At 39.7% G+C, this 20,232-nt stretch overlaps 1 protein-coding gene across 4 annotated transcripts in view; it reads left to right on the top strand.

Annotated features, from left to right (window-relative positions):
* Window positions 1–20,232, top strand: part of PRORP (protein only RNase P catalytic subunit) — a 47,305-nt gene that overhangs the window by 19,083 nt on the left and 7,990 nt on the right. For all 4 annotated transcript variants that reach the window (XM_065686279.1, XM_065686280.1, XM_065686281.1 and 1 more), the window contains exon 5: window positions 2,627–2,734. In XM_065686279.1, the coding sequence (XP_065542351.1) occupies window positions 2,627–2,734 (108 nt within the window). The remainder of the gene's footprint in view (window positions 1–2,626; window positions 2,735–20,232) is intronic.

The following is a 20,232-nucleotide window of genomic DNA, read 5'->3' as shown; positions in this document are numbered from 1 at the left end:
ATGGATAGTGAGGAGTAAATGAACTGGTCCTTGGGGATTTTTAGTCCATCTAAGGCTTTTCACTGGAGTCTTCTGTATTTGGTGACATAAATTAAACTTGGCTATTTGTCTTCTGCACTTACTCTGCTGTTAAATCCTCATTTCCCTGTGTGGATAAGCATCTCCTGTACCAGCAAACCATCTTTCCCTGTGTATTGCACAGTTTACTGGTAATGAGGCAAAACAATTGAGCAGATTTGGGAAGCTGGCAGAAACACGCTGCCAGGCACCTGTTCAGGATGGAATAGGAGACACGAACAGGAGGAGGTGGCAGGGAAAGGTAGGGTGGCCAAGGTTACAATGCTGAAAAAGCTGTAGCATCTCCCCACCTCCAAAAGTAAACCCCAGAGAACCAGGAGCTGGCTCCTCAGAGGTGCTGAGACTATCCTGGTGCCTCTCAGCAGGACCCTCCTGGCAGCTCCTGCTCCATCTGCCTTGCTGGGAGAGAGGGAGTCAAGCAGAGTGGGCAGATGGGAGTGCTGATGAGCCAGCAAGCTCCTCTGCTGCTCCCCTAACTCGTACTGTAGTGTTCCCTCAACAAAGCACTCCACTCTGCCCATCAGGAAAAGCTCACCCCTTCAGGAACTGCTTTAGAACTATTGTCACTTGAAATAAAATACCACTTTAGAAGTTCTCCACAGAGTGTTTGTTTTGTATTGAGCGAAGCGCTTAAAAACAAGATTACACATACACTTTACTTTATAAAAATGGCTACTTGACCATAACTTCAAATAATACTGGCATTTGTTGGCATTAGGAAAATAATGCTCTATTGGAGTGCTTACTGTGTGTTTTTCATCTGGTTCTACTTCCTTTTGACTTTTCTATCTTCACTCATCTTTGTCTCAAAGCTCTCCTATTTTACCTTCATTCAGTCTATATGTATTTTCCATCCTTTTATCTTTCCCATGTTTCAGATAGCCACCCAGTATTCTGATTTTGAGCCGTGGGGAAGTCTACTGCATGGCACAAGTCTGAAGTCAGGAATCCTTGTTATTTGGGTTTGCATTTGCTTATACTCCCACCTCCCTGCCACTGTCTTTGCTAGTGACTTTCTGTGTCTTGGTGTCCCTATCAGGTGGCAATAAGAATATTCATCTATATAAAATACATTAAGATTGGGGCTGGGGGGTAAGAGGAAACACTTCACAAGTGCCAACAATTTCTTTTTGTTTGAGATGACAATTTTCTTGCCCAGCTTTTTATACTTTCTCAATAATAACATTTAAGCCGTGAAGAAATGAAAGATAACGTAAAAGGCAGTGCTAGACTGAGCCTTGTGTTGTCTGTGTTCTCATCAGTGTGCTTTTGACCAATACGCCTCTGTTCACTTGGAAATTATGCCTGGAATGTCAACACCTGAGTGAGACATCCTTATCTTACTTGGTGGTTTGTGCTTTTAATACAAGTAACCCTTTTTCTGGTATAATTTGTCTTAAGCATTCTGACTAAATTTGAAGTCAGTGATCATTTGTTACTGCCTGACAGCAATGTATTTTCTGGACAAATAAATTCTTTCTTTCATTCCTTTGTCTGAGGAAGAATTAAATATTTTGTTTGGATGCTGAGGGGATGTTTTTTATTTAGACTTACATGTTGCCATATGGCTACATGAGAGAAAACAGGATTAGAAGAGTGCTTCTTGAATTTAGAGCAGAAGGCGTGAAATTGCAATTGTTTTGAGTTCCTATAAAAATTCATTTATAGCCTGGGGCTGTGAGACCTCTGTTACCAATAAATAAGTCTTTCTTGTTAGTAAAAAGGTCATTTATGAAATCAACCCACCAGGATGGCTTAGGTTTCCTGTGCCTATTAAAACAAGTCAGAAGCAGGAAGTAGAAATCTTATGCAAGGATCTGCTAATAAAAACTAAATCTTTCCTCAAAAATCAAGAGAGAAATTCCTGAAGATTTTATTAAAACTTTGTATTCTGTATTCCTCCTGTGGCGGTCTCAAGCCTAAGCAATTGTGGTTTTCCTTCCATTGGAAGGAAAGATGGATGCTGTTGGTTTGCTCAATCACTGCATTGTTTCTAACCTAGTAAGAGAGTCCATTGTTTTGCTAGCCTTAAAGCTGAGTGTTTCTCACAAATGGAACGCTGTGTTTCTAAATGTATGTTTATGTAAATATTGGATGGCATTCAGAGATCTCAGAATTCTTACAGAGAAACTAAGTATGATGCTTATTTTACACTTGGAAATGTTAAGAGTGATAGCGTCACACTACTGGTTTGTAAAGTTGCTTTGTTTTGCAGCTCTTGTGTAACAATAACTATAGCATGTATCTTTATAAAAGTGTACAGTTTGCATTATAATTCTGAAAATCTGGATGACTGTAAACTTTTGGGTCTTAGTTGTAATGTAATTTAAAATGATATTGGAAGTATCTACTGTAACACAGCTTTTAAAGATTTGTGTGTGTATGTGGTTGATTTACCAAATATGCAAGTAAAGATGTGAGGTGTAACCAGCAAAGGGAAAGTGAGAGATTTAGGCTTTGTTTCTTTTCTTTTACTACAAAATGAATGAAGTCTCCTTCTGTTAACATAGTCTTCCCCTGTATGTGTTCGTTTCTTTGTTTGTTTCAGGAATTTGAAGCCTTTCAAAAATTTGTGGAAAATCGACTTCCATTTGATATTGTTATTGATGGACTCAATGTTTCCCACATAAACACCAGAAAGATGCAGTGTGAAAATGTAAGTGCTGGTTAAATATTCATCAAGAGTTTTGTGTATGCTGATTGTATTGTAAACCAGTGAGTGCCTCATTATTACTTATCCTCTTGAGGAACTGATCAGGCAATTTTGTAGCACATGTTACAATGAAGTTCAAAGTTATCTAGATTTCATAAGTTAAAAATGATCCGTGGGAAGATGGTTTTTCTTACATATTTGACTGCATTAGCCATAAAAAAAAATCATACCTACATTTCCTCATAGTTAGAGCCGAGGTATTGGTAAGTGTTAGTAGGACATACACTCTATGTGTGTTTTCATAGTAATAAGGATTTTAGGGAATAGACTTAATCTACCATATAGAAAATTTAGTCTTATATAGTTATGCTGGTGAGAGTTCTTAAAATAACACCTTTCTGAGTTCAAACCACATCCTGTACAAGTTTAAACTTATTTCACTTCCTGTTGCCTTAAGCACTGGAGTTCTGTGCTTAGAAGGGCAGCTCAGGCTGGCTTCAGTTCTTTCCGCTTGGTGATTTGTAGAAGAAAAATCCTGCTTTTTTACCAATACCTATTTTTGAGAATTCTTGGTACTCCATATTGGCATTTCACTAAGAAGTGGCTTAAGGATGGTTTGGGGTTTTTTTGTCAATCAAATATTTACTTTAAATTAGGAGCAACAAAGTAGCTGCTCACATTCCAAAGCCAGAATTTAAATTTTCATGCTCTTGAAATTCGAACTAAGTTATAAATGAACTTGTTAACAAAGGAAGTAATTTACTCTTAGTAAACTACAAGAAATAAGTTTTTGTTCTAAGTACTACTTTAAAACTGATCTTAAGCAGGGTGTGCTTTCATGTATGTAGATAAAAGCAGCTGAGCTAGGGAGGTTAGATAAAGTTGCTGAAAGATTGAGAGAGGCAGAGAAGTTTCATGAGATACTGGCTCATGAAGAGGGTACTTTCCTTACTATGAAAATAGAAAAGGAAGTTTACAAGTTGTTTGGATGGGATCAGGGAGGAAGTGTTGATTATCTGAGACGAATCCCAGGCAGCACGTAGTGGCACAGTGTTTTAAGATCTAGAAAGATAGATCTGTGCTGGCAAAGAGGGGGAAGAGAAATGAATGTCCTTCCTCAGTGCATGCCTGTTGCCAGTGTGGGGCTCTGAACAGGATCCTGAATGGTCTGTAAAAGCTGCATGCAGTGGAACAAAGAGACAGCCTGGTTTTGACAGATAATTACTGCTGGTTTCTGACCAGAAATCTTACTAGGAGGTATCAGTACGCTGAGCAGCATAATCTGACTTTTTGTTCCTCCTTAGTTTATGCTATATTGGAAGGACTCTGGCATCCATGGTGCCAGGGAGCTCCAGAAGGACTGTATGGAGACATCAACTTTCCGTTTAGATTGTTGTATACAGATACAGGTCAGATCTCTCTTGAATCCCAGGTATTTACAGATGAAGAGTTTTTTTTTAGGAAAACCTGCCTTTCCTTCCTGCACAGCAGAACAGGAACTTGGCCTCACCTCATCTTACCTCCAGAATAAGATTCTTTTAGCTAAAGTTTATTTGTTTTATGAGCTGTGTTGCTGTTAATTATTACTGCATTTTGTCATGCACAAAATACGTTAATTATTGGAGTTTTTGCCAGTGGATCTTTTGCTGCTTCAGTTATCTGGATTCTGTCTTTAAGAGTGTGAAGTCATTACTTGAGATAGGATGGACGTGCTCATTACTCCTGCCTTATATCTGTAAATATTCACTGGCTGATAGTACCCTTTTTGGCATGGGAAATGTGTATTTGCACTCTGAGCAACAAATGAGTTCCTTCACTGCCCAAAAGTAATACTCTTCTAGACACATGAACTACTAAAGATTTATTCCTGTATTGAGCCTATTACTTGAAATAACTTTTTAATTGTTTTCATAATAGCAGTTTTGATACACAATTACTGTTAACTATGGAGTTAACTGTTTTTTTCCAACTGGAAACATTGTTTAAACTTAAGATCTTGCTGTATGCTAGCGAATCTGGTTTTATTTCTTCCTGGCTGAACTCCTGTGTTGTAACATGTCCAAAGGACTGTGTCTTTGTTCTTATTTTGGATACTTTTGACAAGAGCAATGCATTCCTGTTTTCTTGCTCTTTTTTTCAAGACTGCTAAAAACAGAAAGGAAAAAAACCCCTAAACCAACAAAGCAGAGCAATCCTTTCTTCTGTCTCTAAACTTTTCTTCCAGATGAGGGAGGGAAGGCCACAGGAATCTTTGCATGTGTTGCCTTCCCTGGTTACTGGTGTTGCTGCCAAGTAATCTCCTATATGCCACTGTTGACCTTGCTGAATGCTGTAGTATGTCCTTTGGCGGCTGACTGACACAAAACATCCTCTTTTGGAGGCTGCTGTCCTCACACCAGAGGCAGCTGAATGGAAAATGTGGAGTGGCAGGTCTGGGACATTCACAGCCTTTAATAAAACTCTTGAAGGTATATAGGGAAACATAGTGCAGAACTGAGAGGATGTAGAGGGCAAATAAATGCAAGAGAATTTGGCGACAGAGCACAAAGGATGGAAAAAGCCAAGAATGAAGGCTGCCGCAGTCAAACTTGCCGGCTAGGACAACATGACTGCCTCGTTTTGAAAGGGGGCACGCTGTGACTCTTTAGCGACCTCTTCTGTTCGACTTGAGAGGTAATAAGGGAGCAGGATTTCCGAGGACCTGTGTTAAAAGCTGCCCAAGCCATGTTTTACTTATCTAAAAGCTAAATTAAGTCTCCAGGTGGGAGTCAGTCTGTGCTCATTCCAAGGCTTCATTACTGCAGCTGTCAGACCCAGTCAGGATATCGTTTTATACTTTTCTGTTCCAGTGTATACTTAATATGCAGCAGTGGTTGAAAGAGTAAAAAAAATTAGACTGTTCTCCATTTATCACAGAATCACAGAATCACAGAATCCCAAGGGTTGGAAGGGACCTCAAAAGATCATCTAGTCCAACCCCCCCACAAGAGCAGGGTAACCTACAGTACATCACACAGGAACTTGTCCAGGCGGGCCTTGAATATCTCCAGTGTAGGAGACTCCACAACCCCCCTGGGCAACCTGTTCCAGTGCTCTGTCACTCTTACAGTAAAGAAGTTCTTCCTGATGTTAACGTGGAACTTCCTATGCTCCAGTTTACACCCATTGCCCCTTGTCCTGTCACTGGATATCACTGAAAAAAGCCTAGCTCCATCATCCTGACACCCACCCTTTACATATTTGTAAACATTGATGAGGTCACCCCTCAGTCTCCTCTTTTGCAAGCTAAAGAGACCCAGTTCCCTCAGCCTCTCCTCATAAGGGAGATGTTCCACTCCCTTAATCATCTTTGTGGCTCTGCGCTGGACTCCTTCAAGCAATTCCCTGTCCTTCTTGAACAGAGGGGCCCAAAACTGGACGCAATATTCCAGATGCGGCCTCACCAAGGCTGAGTAGAGGGGGAGGAGAACCTCTCTTGACCTACTAACCACTCCCTTTCTAATGCACCCTAAGATGCCATTTGCCTTCTTGGCCGCAAGAGCACATTGCTGGCTCATGGTCATCCTCCTATCCACCAGGACCCCCAGGTCCCTTTCCCCTTCGCTACTTTCCAGCAGGTCACCCCCCAACCTGTACTGGTAACACACTGTAAGCATTACTATTTGCAAATTGGTAGGGCTTTTTTTGATAGTGTCTCTTATATGATTTAGAGTGAACAGCAAAATAAAGGGCATTGTTAAACACAGGAGAAGGCCTAAGATTATGTGACAATAATATGGTAATTTAAATGCATTCTGGTCTTCACTTAAATTTAACAAAAAGTACTGTTCCACTTTGTGATTTAGCTTCAAGAACTGTAACTGTTTTGCTGAAGACCAACTCTATCTAACTCTTAGTCATATGATTAAAACAAGAGAAAATTGATAAAATATTCCTTTCCCTTCTCAAACATCCTAACATTTGTAATTCCATTTAGGCATTCCTCAGGCATCTTGGAGAGGGGCTGGGTTGTGTGGACAAGGCACAAGTACCTTGAGGGATGAGGAGAAGTTAAAAAAGCAGAAGTTGAAGGACTGATTTTTACTCATTCAGTTCCCAAAGTATTCTGACATTCTGGAAAACTAGATATGTGACTTCCAGTAGCCCCAGGCAACTTCAGTCCTCACAGCCAGCACTTATGTAGCAGATCATCATGAATATTATTGACTTGGCAGATTTACAGGAACATCCTGTGGTAGTTTCTCTGGTACATGAGACTGTCAGTTTGTAATTACAGTCCCTTTTTTTCCAGGTTGGTTTTATACTCGGTCTGCTTCCTGGTACAAATCACCATGTGGCAGCATCAATTACTGACAAAAAGAAGAGGTAGCATAAGGATCGGAACAAAGATTTTTGAGGGCTAGGGAATGGTGAGATCATCTGATTTGAAGGCACTGCACACTGTAAAACTGTAACACTGGGTATTAGCCAGCACCTTGTATCAGCCCTTTGCCTCCTTACTGCAGCATTTTAAATTAGACATTAAAGTTGACTACCAATTAAAAGTAGTATAGACTGGAAATTGGTTTTGCTATGTAATGCAGACAATAGAAACAAACTCCCATAAAGTCTAAAGTCATTAAATATTGTCTTTCTTCAGTTTGGGGGTATTTTGTATTCTGGTGCTGTCCAAAACTGTACCTGATGTATGTTTGCCTTGACGAGTTAGTCACTGTACTGCAGAAATGGTAGTTTATAAACTGAGGAATTCTTGCAGTTTAACTAAGCAGAGTTGATTCAGGCTGTATCATGACGCTGAGTTAATCCTTTCCTCCAGACGTATCTAGTTACATAAATCCCTAGCCAGCACAATGGCATTTGGAACTCCCTGTCCTCTGCTGCCGTAACTCCCTGTAGTGCCCCCACCTTTCACCTTGCAAAGGTCAAGAGGGGGAATTTCCATACACATATTGTTCAGTTCTCTTACTATACACAAACTGTTACATAATTATTGAGTGCGGTTTTTTTTCCTGTATATCACAATTTTCTGTAGAAGTATTCCTTGGAAGTGAGGGGGAATCCAGGCGCAAGCAGGATATCTAGGCTCTGGAGCATTTCACTTTGCTTGTGGGAGAGGAGTGAAGGGACTACAAGGAGCTGTGCTCCAGCTAACCCTAGACTTTGAAGGGCCGAGGTAGGGGACAAGGGAGGGGTAAGAGAGCACAATCAGCAAGTGCCATTTAAAAAATACTTAGCTGTTTTTAACTTACACTGAGATTGGTACATTACAAATGAGGTATCAGTCAGCTCCTTTTTTAGCTGGTACCCATCTGGTGCTAGACGTAACTGAATATGTATTTCAGATGTGTGTTGGATCAAAGCTAACTCACAGTTCCCTTCTTCAAATAGTTTGGAATTTGGGGTCAGCTTTGCCCTAACTTTACCCTCTCTGATCTCTATATTAAACTCAGACATCTGAAAGATTGGTGAAATAGTTCCAGATTGAGTTTCATGAGGCTGACAAAAGGAGTAGTTTTTGCTCTTGGCGGATTGTTCAAAGTGGTTGCTCCCAAACTTAATCAGCATTTCTATAAATGGACTACGTAAGTTCATATAATTCCCATCTAAATTGCAGTATGCCTGTACAACAGCTGACAAAGCCAGATTCTTGCTGTTCCATTCCCATCCCATCCCAGTCTGGTGGCAGCATCTGGCATGCCACCCCTACCACAGCTCCTGCATGCAGCAGCAGCCAGCCCTGCCAGCAAAGCCACCAGACTCGCCTTCCCACACCTCTCACAGGCTGCCACAAAAACCCAGGCTGTGCCTGTTGTAGTTGGGATGCTTTGTGACAGGCAGAGGGGACGGGACTTGGCTTGCAACTATTCCTTTTCTCTTCCAGGGAAACAGCAGTAGAACTGTTGAGTGAAGGCTGCTCTGAATTGGAGAAGAGTTGACTAAAGAACTTATGTGGTCCCAACTAGCATAGTAATCATGTGAACACATTATTGCCTTTTGATTTTCCACATGCTAATTATTTTTAAAATAATATTTGTCAAGGTGATTTAAAGTTTCAAACTAATGTTACAGTTTTAGTTATTCTAGTGGTTCTGTAGTAATTATTCCTGGACTGCCTGCATACTTTAGCAGTATGGAAAAGAGTGGGTAGAGAGGTTGCTGACTTGAAGGGAAAGCTGGGAGTGAGAAAAAGGTTTCACCAGAATAGAGGGGAAAACCAGGATGTGGGATACCAATCTACAGGAAATGGTAGATGGTCTTGTTAGGTTTTTTTTTTTTTAAAGGCCCAGCTGTGGCCACAGAATTGAAGAACCTTGGTGAATTATATCCCTGGAAGTGTCCAAGGCCAGGCTGGACAGAGCTTTGAGCAACCTGGGCTAGTGGGAGGTGTTCCTGCCCATGGCATGGGGGTTGGAACTAGATGATCTTTAAGGTCCCTTCCAAACCAAACCATTCTATGATTATGTGACTTATACTTTGTAAATTCAGCTCAGAACCATTGCTTTGGTATGTATTTTATTCACATTGTCAAGGCTCATTTTCCAAATATCAGGTCAGAAATAATAACTCTTCAAATGAGGTTAAAGTTAAAAAAGAGGAGGAAACAAACAAAAGACTCCAAGCAAAGAAGGCACCTATGACCCATCATTCTCTTGGGTTAGTAACCCAAATCAGTTTTGAAGCATAATTTTGTTTCTTTGAAATTTCTTCTCTGTGCCTGTAAATCTTCTGTGATTAAAAAGGGGGCAAAAAGTATTAAAGTAAAAATAAAACTTCTGCTTATTGAAAATTATTTTGAGGTGATGAAACAAAGAAATTAACACCTGTTCATACATGTATAGTTGGCAAATACATGTAGTAACATGCTCAGGTTTTCATATGGTAATTTTTTCCAGTCTTCAAGCTTGTCTTAACTGTGCAACATGCCCATGCCTATGAGAGATCAACTGCACAATCAGCGATACAAAATATGAGCTCTGCTGTATGAGCTATCCTGCAAAACAAACAGATATCAATAAATTTGACCCAAAAAAAGTCATCCTTGGAAAAGAATTTTTTTCTTCTTTGACTCATTTGGCTGTATCTGTGATTTGTTCAAGTACTTTACTGTCTGTAAATGAAGCAAGAATTAAGTAGGTCCATGAGTCATTCTCTGTTCAGAATCAATACATCCACCAGAGGTCTTATTTGTCATACTGTGACAGTTCATCAATTCTTCCTCCCACCAATTCTTGTCTTACCACTCAACAAAGCAGTCAGGCGTGTTTGTTCATTTGCTCCTAGCCTTTTTCATCTCTGTTTTTTTTTATTCTTCTGTTTTCTAATGGTAGTCCAAGTTTGCATTTCCACAGTAATGAAACATTTGCCCTATTGCTCAAGATTGGAGAGGTTTCTATCTTTGCAATATGTGTTTCATTCTTTAGATCTGTACTTTCATTTCCTTTAAGTATTGCACAAATCATAAATATGAAGATCTTTGGTGTTTTCACTGAATATCACCTTCACCCTCTGTGTAATATGATTTTAGGAGAGAAAGATGCTCAAGCACTAAGGGGTACCCTTGGAACTTCACCTATTTTTAGTGTTTTGCAGATGTGTTACTGGAACATTCAGCATTGTATTCGTCTCTTATCAGTTAATTTCTGAGGTTCCTTGAACATTTCAGCAGGTGGACTGAGGCACGTTCTTCTGTGAAGCCACATCTAAGAGACTGATACTGATACGCTGAAATCTTCCCCCTCCTTTCCTATATTGGGGTATCCTAAATCAGAATAGATGAAGCTCAAAAATTTTGGTGACTAGATCCGGAAAAGCAAGGCTGTTAAGCTTCTCAGGGGAGGTGAAGGAGACTAGACTCATTTGCCTGTGAAACCTATGGAAAAGGCTTGGCCTGCTCTCTTCTGAAACCTGTCAGCTTCCATTTGTAGCTAAAAGAAAAATAAAAGGTCATGTAATACATTCAGATTTGTATACCAATACAAATGGTGTGTTCTAGAAGTACTCCTGCAAGTGGTTGGCATGTATGCTTCCATGGAAGAAACACACATGTTGAATACATACCTTGAGCCACCAAGTTTGGCTCTTCCCATAGGGGTGTGCGCCAGCATCCTTTGCTGCTTCTGCAGCACTGAAAGGAGAAAGTCGGAGATAGATAGGACTTCTTAAGAAAGGAAATACAAAGTCAGACTGGCTACCTGGGAATACAGCAGGGAAACTTTCTCAAAACTTTTAACCTCCAACATTCTGAAATAGGGGAGTGGGGAAGCTGGCAGGATTCCCTGACTAAATGCCTCAATGGTTGACTCTAAGCTACTACTTTTCCTTTCAGAGGTTTCCAGTCTGATTTTACATTTCCTGGTAAGGAGAACAGAGCTGCAGTAACTAAGCAGGTTAAAAAAATCTGACTATCAAGCATTTTGACAACTCCCTGTTGTTTTCTGCTGAAGTCAGACACTTCCTGGGGTTGCCTCCCCTTAATTACTATTTGTAACCTCTGGCTTTGGCTATAAAACTGAATAAACCCAATGTGATTCAGTTGACTATCTCTGTTGGTTTCTCTTTGGTATTTTTAATTTCTACCTTTGTATTTGGCAATAACAGCAAATCAAAAGGTAAGGACAGGAGCACCCAAGTGCTCCATTTTTATGACAGGAATTGCATCGTATCTTTCATAACAAGAATTCTTCTAGTCTCTAGGAATATAAAGTTGAAATTCAGCAGAGCAGAATCATAGAATCACAGAATGGTTTGGGTTGTAAAGGACCTTAAGATCATCTAGTTCTAACCCCCCTGCCATGGGCAGGAACACCTTACCCTAGACCATGTCGCCCAAGGCTCTGTCCCACCAGCCTTGAACACTGCCAGAGATGGATCATTTACCACTTCTTTGGGTAACCCATTCCAGTGCCTCATCACCTCCACAGTAAAGAACTTCTTCCTTGTATCTAACCTGAATTTTCTGTGTTTCAACATGCCTTGATGATTCATGTCCCAGTGAACTTGGTAACTGTAGCAACAGGTTGTTTGTTGTGTGTTGTACAGAAGACCTCCTAAAATCAAGATGATAAAGCCAAATTAAGGTATCTTCTGAACTGGATGAGTTTCAGTCTTGCTCTTTCACTTCTCCCTTGGAAACCACAAGATGAGTTTTCTTTGGGCAGCCCAACTGATTCACCTAATCATGGAGTGGCAGTAAGAAGTGTACAGGGCCTCCAAAACGGAAACCTGATCTTGGGGAACTGAACTGCTTCTTCAGAAGTGATTCTCGTGTGAAAGGTCTCCATAACTGTGAGAGACTATAGTGCTATCAAGATGTGGTAAGCAGGCCAGAAAATGTGAAGGCCAATTCTGTGTAAGAATAAATATTTTATTTGAGCCTGAGAAATGCTGGTGTTTAGTGCTGTCTTAAGGGTAATATAGATAAGATCCTCAGAACAATGTCTGCATTCATTTGTGTACCTCTGAATTTATTTATGTATTTTGAAAAGCAATTAGCTTTTTGGCTCACACTTTGCTTTTACATCTGATAAGCTGGTTTTTAGTAAAAGTAGGAAAGAAAATGTATTTGGACGCTGTGTTATCTGAAGGAGCCTAAACTGCATTTGGATTTATTTATGAAGTTATGAAAGCCTAGATTTTTTGAACATTAGGTTATTCCCAGGGATTTCAGTATATTGACATGCTGATTAATGATTCAGCAGGCTATTAGCCTGCATTTGTTGTTTTTTTCCTCTAGTTGCATTCTGCTTTGTAGAGCAAGAGTGAAAAAGACATTTATATATAGGTAATTAAGCATATTTAAATTGAGGTTATAAAATTATTGTAACCTGCAGTGAAGTTTAAAACCAATGTTAAGGTAATTTTATTTTTTGTAATCTTACACTTACAGAAGATCAAGTACAATTGTCCACAGCTTTTAATCTAAATTTCCTCATAAACTGATTGTTTTGTGTTGTCTGGAACATGGAAATAGGAACTCCTATTTGAATCTAGGAGACTGGTTTCGCCAGAATTAAAATACCATGCTTGATCTTGTATTTGACCTTGAGCAACTCAGTTTGAAGTATCTTTGTCTTGCAGGTTAGCTGTATTTAATATAACAAGCCAAAGTTTCCTGTGGATTTTTCACTTATTTGTCATAGAATGAAAATTCCTAATAAATTTACTATTTTTCCTTATTTAAGTGTTAGAGATGGAATGATAAATAGACTTTAAATAAAAAAATAGATTTTAAATAAAATCAAAAATTAACTGCACCTCATAAAGGCCATGTGTGCCACTGCAGTGATCCATTGCAGTCTTACATGGATGATGTGTGGTGGGCCTCTGCTGTGGTTAAATTACACCATAGCAACAGAGAGAACAGGGGCAGGAAACAGTGATTTGGCATCATCTGTCTTAACTCCCCACCACCAGTGCAATCGAAATGTGGTCTGGCATAGTACAAGATGTGAAATGCCTAGAAGCCTTGCAAGCATGTCTGTTAATGGTTGCAATCAGACCTGATCTATCCATGCAAAATGTAGTTAAGCTATTATCATACATGCTGGGACTTGTAAATGATTTTGTTGCTTGTTGCCATATGAGGAACAGGAGTGATGCAATAAGAATGTAAGTACCAAGAACATACTAAACAAGCTATGGCTACCTTTGCTGCTGCTGTCCTTCCAATTTTCAGTAGATAAAAAAAAGTACAACCCATAGGCTGATTTCTGGCACAGGCAATGCTAATCTACATGGGTTCTTCCTCTGTCATATAGAATGAACTCTGGAAAATATGGGGATCTGGGGGATGCTTCTAGGAGTAAAGTCATAATAACACGACCCAAGCTGAAACAAACTGCAGAGGAAGTCCTGAGTTGCAGGATTCCCTGAAAATGAGCCTCATATCTGCTGGGTCATCTCATATGCATGTCATGCTAATGTAGTGGGTCAGTGGCTACAGAGCTTGATCTTGTGTATAAGGTCATTCCTGTCTTCATTTGTAAAGCAAGATAATTTCCTTTTTAGTTGCAGAAACTCTCTAAACACTTCCTTATTTGCTTTCCCACCTGATCTTCCCTGTTGCTTTTTAGATCACCTGGCTCGTATTTTCTAAATGATAATGAACTAAAAATTTAAAACTGTATGTATTTACTTCTTAGTAGCCATGGTCCAAACTGTAATACAGTAGAAATTTCCACTACCCATCCTCCGTGAAATATGCCTACCTCAAGATCTTAAAAATTAGTCGTTGAAAAAGCATCATTTATGTTCTCCTTTATATATGCATTTATCAAATAAACATTTATAGTCTCAATAAGTATTATTTTCTAAATATGGTCCCACAAATAGATTTAAAATAAGTTTGAATGTTAATCTCTGGCATTGTGCTTATTGCCTGTCTTATCGTTAGGGTACCTTCTTCCTGAGAAATCCTCTACTTCAAATCATTTACGTATTTCATACTAATCTTTACAACTATCTGCTGGTTTTTCCTTTACACACAGAGATACTAGCTTGTGGTGCTGTTTCTTACTGATTTATTACTCACCAGTCCTTTTATGATCCAAATAGTTCGTTTCACAGTTCTAGCTGGAAGCGTGTTGAAGTTATAATGAGTCAGGTGAGTCAGAAGCTGAAGAGGTTGTCAAAATTATATAAACATAATATACTCTATTTTCCAGCCGATTTTGTGAAGTATTAACTGATACTTCTGACTAATATTTCCAAATAATTTCTACCGTTTCCAGCTGCTGCATTGTCCTATGCTTGCACAGTGTTTCGTGTAATGACTGTTAAAACCAGACCTGTGTTTCTGTCATATAATGATGACAACTTACCTTTTACTTAAATCAGAAAATATTAGTGATGCTTATGTCTGTCCTCATCATTGTCCAGCATTCATTCATTTACCCACTCACTTCTGTGACTGCCAAAAAGGAAACAGTGCGTTGGCAGTAGTACTTCTTCTGCCTCTAATATTTTGAGTCTTGAGCTTTTAAGGAGTTGTGTTGACATAGCTCCATGAGCAAGCTGTGTACATGGTGTGCCATAAGCTCTCTAACAGAAGTTAAAAGCCTGTTCAGCTCCACTGGTTCTGTGGAGTTGTTCTTGACTTATGTGGTATACCAGTGTGGGAGGATGAACCTTGCTGATGCCTTCTCTCCTTGTTTATTTCCTGATTGTGTGATGTTTGGGTAAACGAGGTAGTGCTTACACTATATGCTGAAAAAAAGAAAGAAGTAGAAATATGATGCAGGTGTTTGTTAGAGCTGTGTTTCATTGGAATTTGAGCTTCTACATTCAGTGCAAGTTTGAGGAGAGCACAGTGAAAGATAGGTGTTCCTTGAATACTACCTACACTACTACCTGATTGACTGATTGATTGATTGATTAGAATTCCACCACATCCCTAAGTTGCCACACATTTGAATAACGAAGTAGTAGTAAGGGGGTTGCAAGAGGTAATTACAGAGCTGAACCAGTCTTAATGGTGTTGATTTACCATGCTCCTTATTAGGAGTAGTTATCCTGGGCTTGTCTAATGTTAATGTCACTATGCTGCTCTCAGCATCTGAGGTCATTTACCTGATATCTGTACAACATTGCACTGTACTGTTTAAGTCCATTTATGTATGACGGCCCTAAGCCTCAATAGTTACATGAAGAGCTTAAAAAAGAGAATTGGAGGCTTTTGACTTTTTCAGTTCTCATTGATTTGTATATATCTTCATACTTTCATGCCTTGCAGAGTGAAAAGCACTGACTTCCCATTGAATGGATGTCCCCAGACAGGCTTTCAGAAATAATAATGCTAGAGGTTAGGGATTTCTTTTTTCTCATCACATTCACTCTCATTTACACAAGCTCTTTCACTCTGGCAGCCTAGCTAACATAGCCAATAACACAACACAGTGTTTTAACCCTTAGCTATCTGATAAATACGTTAAACAAAATACTCCTGAAACTATATTTCTCGCTTGCACTTAAGCACTGCTGTTTGGTCCTGGGTGCCCCAAGAGTTGTTAGGCAGGTATCTGCATCCTTTTCATGGAAATGGACAAAGGAGGGAAAGATGCAAAAGAATTCCTCCAATATGTTAGTCAGTATAGTCATACACAGATATCTGGAAACCGCAGTGCTGAGTCTCCAACCCAGAATTTGCTTTGAAAAGATAGATCCTTTTATGAAATAGGGGATGGTTGGTTCTTATTTGGCTTTGGCTGTCTAAGCCATTTTGATGTTCATATTTTCATATTCTCAAGCTTATTCATCTTCACTACAGGATCGAAAAATGACTAAGTAGACAAAGATTTTCATATAAATGCTTGTTCCCAGGAGGTGGACCTTTTAGCTAAATGCCAGATATCATCTATAATTAATTTGTAGGAGCTGACAATATTATCTGTTTGTCAAATTGATGTATCTTCTGAGTGAAAGAAGAGTACTTTGAATAAAAGAGTGTTCTGCCCAGTGTCCGGCTATTGAGTATTGTGGGATGTTATCAATAAACTTATATTAAAAGCATTGAAGTAAATTAGGTCTTGTGGATTGTAGCTATTGTGGGTGGCTTTCAGATCTTCACTGCCCAGGATCTCCAGGCCGAGATACTGCCTGCAGTGTTACTAGTAGTAAAACACCATGAGTCTGCAGTGATGTACAATCATGATTGTGTTAAGAAAAATAATGCTGACCCATAGTCTGCATTCACTTGTGATACATCACAAGTACAGTCTGCATCAGATTTTTACTGGTTTTGCGGGAACAGTACATTGCTTACGGGGGCGTAAAGCCTTGATCCAAATAAGACAGTTGAACCTCTGCCTCATGGGACTGGCGGGAAAGGTGTACTACTGTATATGAAAGTCCCCTAAGTTTTCTCTAGCCTGATGAATACCAGTTATGCTCTTACCAGTATTAATCTTCCTTGGTCCCTCCTTGCTGAAGGCCTTGGTGCATGGTCTACCTGAGGTAGGTGGGTCTGACCACACAGCTTCTTCTCCACTGCAGACCCTTGTGCTTCTGCTGACTTTTGTTGAAGAACATTTTACGTGTTCTCTTTCATATTAAACACATTTTTCATCTTTCTGACCTTCAAAGAGCAGTCACTACTCAAGTAGTGTTTATTAATGTATTAATTTGTGTTAAGAAATGCAAAATTGTTCTTACTGGAACAATTGTTTTTGAAGGTAAAAATAGTACTAATGAGAAACTAGTACTAACGAGAAACAGAAGAAAAGCAGTGTGAAAACTGTGTTACAAATGTTTGCTGCAGGCTGTAGTCTAATGTGTTGTTTTTTTTTCTCCTTGGTTATCATGTCATTCTACCTGGATGATATGTCTGTTGACCTGTGAGCATAGAAATAGTCCTTATTTTAAAGTTTTTGTGGAGCTGTCAAGTTTTTATTAAAACACACGATGTCACTGCAGAAGCATGGGTTTAATGTGCGTTGAACAGCATCATGCCTGTGCCTTCTATAACAGTGATCTCCCCAGCTGCTGCAGCACCTTTCTCAAATAATAAAAGTACCGCTTGGGGCTTTTTCAACCACAGATTGGAGAGGGGGGAAAACACTTTAACATCAGCCTTAGGTCAGTGACGCTGTGCAGGCATCTGCATAGGACAGTGGTGAAAGCTGAAGTACTGGTATCTTTTAAACTATCAGTTTCAGTCTTACAAAGCCAATTTCAGTACTGCACCAAGTTATTTCCTATCTATGGAAAGGATCAGTCAAGCTTGTGCTTTAATTTTCATAACATCCCATCACCATTGCTGCCATCACCACCCAGTGATCCCGCTCACATTTTGCATTTTCAGTACTTAAATATAACTTCTGATCCGCACAGTGAAAGTCTAAGACTAGCACTGCTGCATTTAATTCACAAATGTTCCCTTCTAATAGCTAACTTTTTACATAAGGAAGAAGTTCTTTACTGTGCGGGTGGTGAGACACTGGAACAGGTTGCCCAGAGAATCTATGGCTGCCCCATCCCTGGTAGTGTTCGAGGCCATGTTGGAGAGGTCCTTGAGCAACCTGGTCCAGTGGAAGGTGTCCTGCCCATTGCAGGTGTGTTGGAACTAGGTGATCTTAAGGTCTTTCCCAACCCAAACCATTCTGTGATTCTTTTTGAAATGAGACATGATAAAAGAAATTCTCTTAAGGCCTTAACTTGTATGCAGCTGCTACAATGCTAGTAGAAATGCGAGAGTACAGATATAATGGCAAAGAGTGGATTTACAGTGAGAGAAGGCAGATCTCTGAAGCTGTGACTTCAGCTGAGACAGTTTTTCCATTTAGTCAATGGCTCTGATAGGTAACATTTCACTTCTGAAGCCTATGCAAAAATAAGTAAAACCTCATACCTTTTCATTTTCATGTAACTTGCTTCCTCAAGAAAATAAGATAATGTATATGTAATACTTGTTGCAATGAAGCAATGTTGGTGATCAGTAAGAAAATACTGTTGAAGAAACAGCAGTGCAGGCAGAAAGAATTTGAGGATAAGAACAAAGGATAGTACTGATATGTGGAAATGCATAGTTAACGCTTCAAGTCCTTTGAGCTTTTACATGTTTTTTTTTCTACTCCTGTATAAACATGGGAAGAAACATTTCCCTAGCTCATCTCCGTGGGGTGGAGTGCTGATACTGGTAACTCTTTTTAGTACTTTGCAGATCTCCAGGTTTCGGTACAAAACAGTAAACACTTGGGAGAGGTCTGGATAAAAAAAAAAAATCCATGTAAGATGCCCATGTGTATTGTCAAGATCTTGGTATTTTTGTTGCAAAAAAGAAGATAAGTAAGAGGAGTCTTTCCAAACCTACCTATACCTGACCTAAATCTGTTTACAGTTACTCTGCTTTATTCTCCCCACTATCCAGGATTCAAGAGGACTCCTTAGCTTGTCCATTAGCTCAGTCCGTGGAGGATCCTCATAATCCATTTTGACCTGGAAGTAATATGTCTACATTTACCCAGTGCTACACTTGAGCCAGGTCCTCCAGTCATTGGGAACACTGGGCTGTGGAGAAGCACCAGGTGCCTTAGTACGCAGTCAGTTTGGACCTGGCTGCACAAGCATCCTCAGGATGCCTCTGAATACAAACTTAGCTTGCAAGCAGCAGAGCTATATTTAGGCATCACCTCATCTGAGCAAAATGAAGCTACCATACAATCCTCCATCTATATTAAATCAGCTCAGGTGTCTTTGCTTCTGTGGTTTAGTTTTCCTTCTCAATCAATAATCTGCCTTTGTGATCAGGAGTTAAGAAATAATCTCTAGTGAACGCGTCAAGAGGGGATAAGTCGATTCTAGGTGTGGGGTTAATGTAGACAGGTTAAAACATGTTAAACATTGCATGATTACCGTCATTGATATATGAAGTTGCATGATAATGTGTGTTCATCAGTCTAAACAGTTCTACGGTAACACAGGATTCAAACATTCTCAAAGATGTTGTTTCTGCAGTATTGAGAGATCCCCAGTGTCGTAAGGGATAATTCCCCAGAGTTAGCTGTTGGCCGTTTCAAAAGCGTAAAGTAAACATGGTTGATTAAGCTTAGTCACTGTTACTTACTCATCCATTTCCCTTCTTTTTTCTTTCTTTCCCTTCTAAGTAGCTGCCCCTTACTAGTCATGGGCAGATAATCTTTAGGGAGGTCAAGAAATGTGTATGCTGTGCCTGCAGTTGAGTAAAAAGGACTTTGAGATTAATTTGCACTGTGTTATCAGTAATAATGTAGAGAATGTAAGAAGCAGTTTCTGTTGTGTTTGGTGCTGTGATGATGGTGTTCAATCTGCTTTGGTGAAACCACCAGGTTGAGTGAGAAGGGCCAGCCTTTCTTGCAAGCAGCACCCTTGGTTTTTTGAGCTTCTTTGGCTACAACATGTAACATGGGAATCAAAAATGACACTGTAAGTCAAATTCATGTGGCGATGATGGGAACTGGCTCCTGGCTAACCTTTGAAGCTCATGCTGAGCCCCACCTGACAGTGTACTTCTGGCAGCTTTGTACCTGTGGTCAGCATTGGGGTTTCCTCTACAGTTTCACAGCTACAGTGTTGGGTAGGAGGCAGCAATAACAATAGATGAAAATAACAATGATAGAGGAGTTTGTTGCTGTTATTAGAAGATAATCTGATTGTAGGCATGTTTTGCTTTTAAGTGGTGGTTAGTGAAACCAGATGTTTAGAGGATGGCAAACATGATTTGTTAATAACAAATCTGATTTAAATTCTGGGGGTGATTATTTCATCATACTATACCTGTATACAGGTGCGCCACTTTTTGCCGAATCACTGAATGGTGTATCTCCCAACAGCAGTGTTTTAGGGGTTTCCCATCTGACAAGTGGGAAACCACTAGTAGTGTTCAAGGAGAAAGCTGGCCTACAACATACTAACCTTTGAAACTGGGACACATTGGCACAGCATGATCTAGTGATCCAAACAGGTGATGGGCAGTGAAGCCCTAGGAAGTTTGTATTGTGTTCTGCTCATAGTTCTTGTATGAGGCAGAG

Source organism: Lathamus discolor, chromosome 6 (assembly GCF_037157495.1).
Source record: "Lathamus discolor isolate bLatDis1 chromosome 6, bLatDis1.hap1, whole genome shotgun sequence".
NCBI classification, from domain to species: Eukaryota; Metazoa; Chordata; class Aves; order Psittaciformes; family Psittacidae; genus Lathamus; species Lathamus discolor.
Note: the sequence above shows the minus strand (reverse complement) of the source record. Positions and strands in the feature narration are given on the sequence as shown.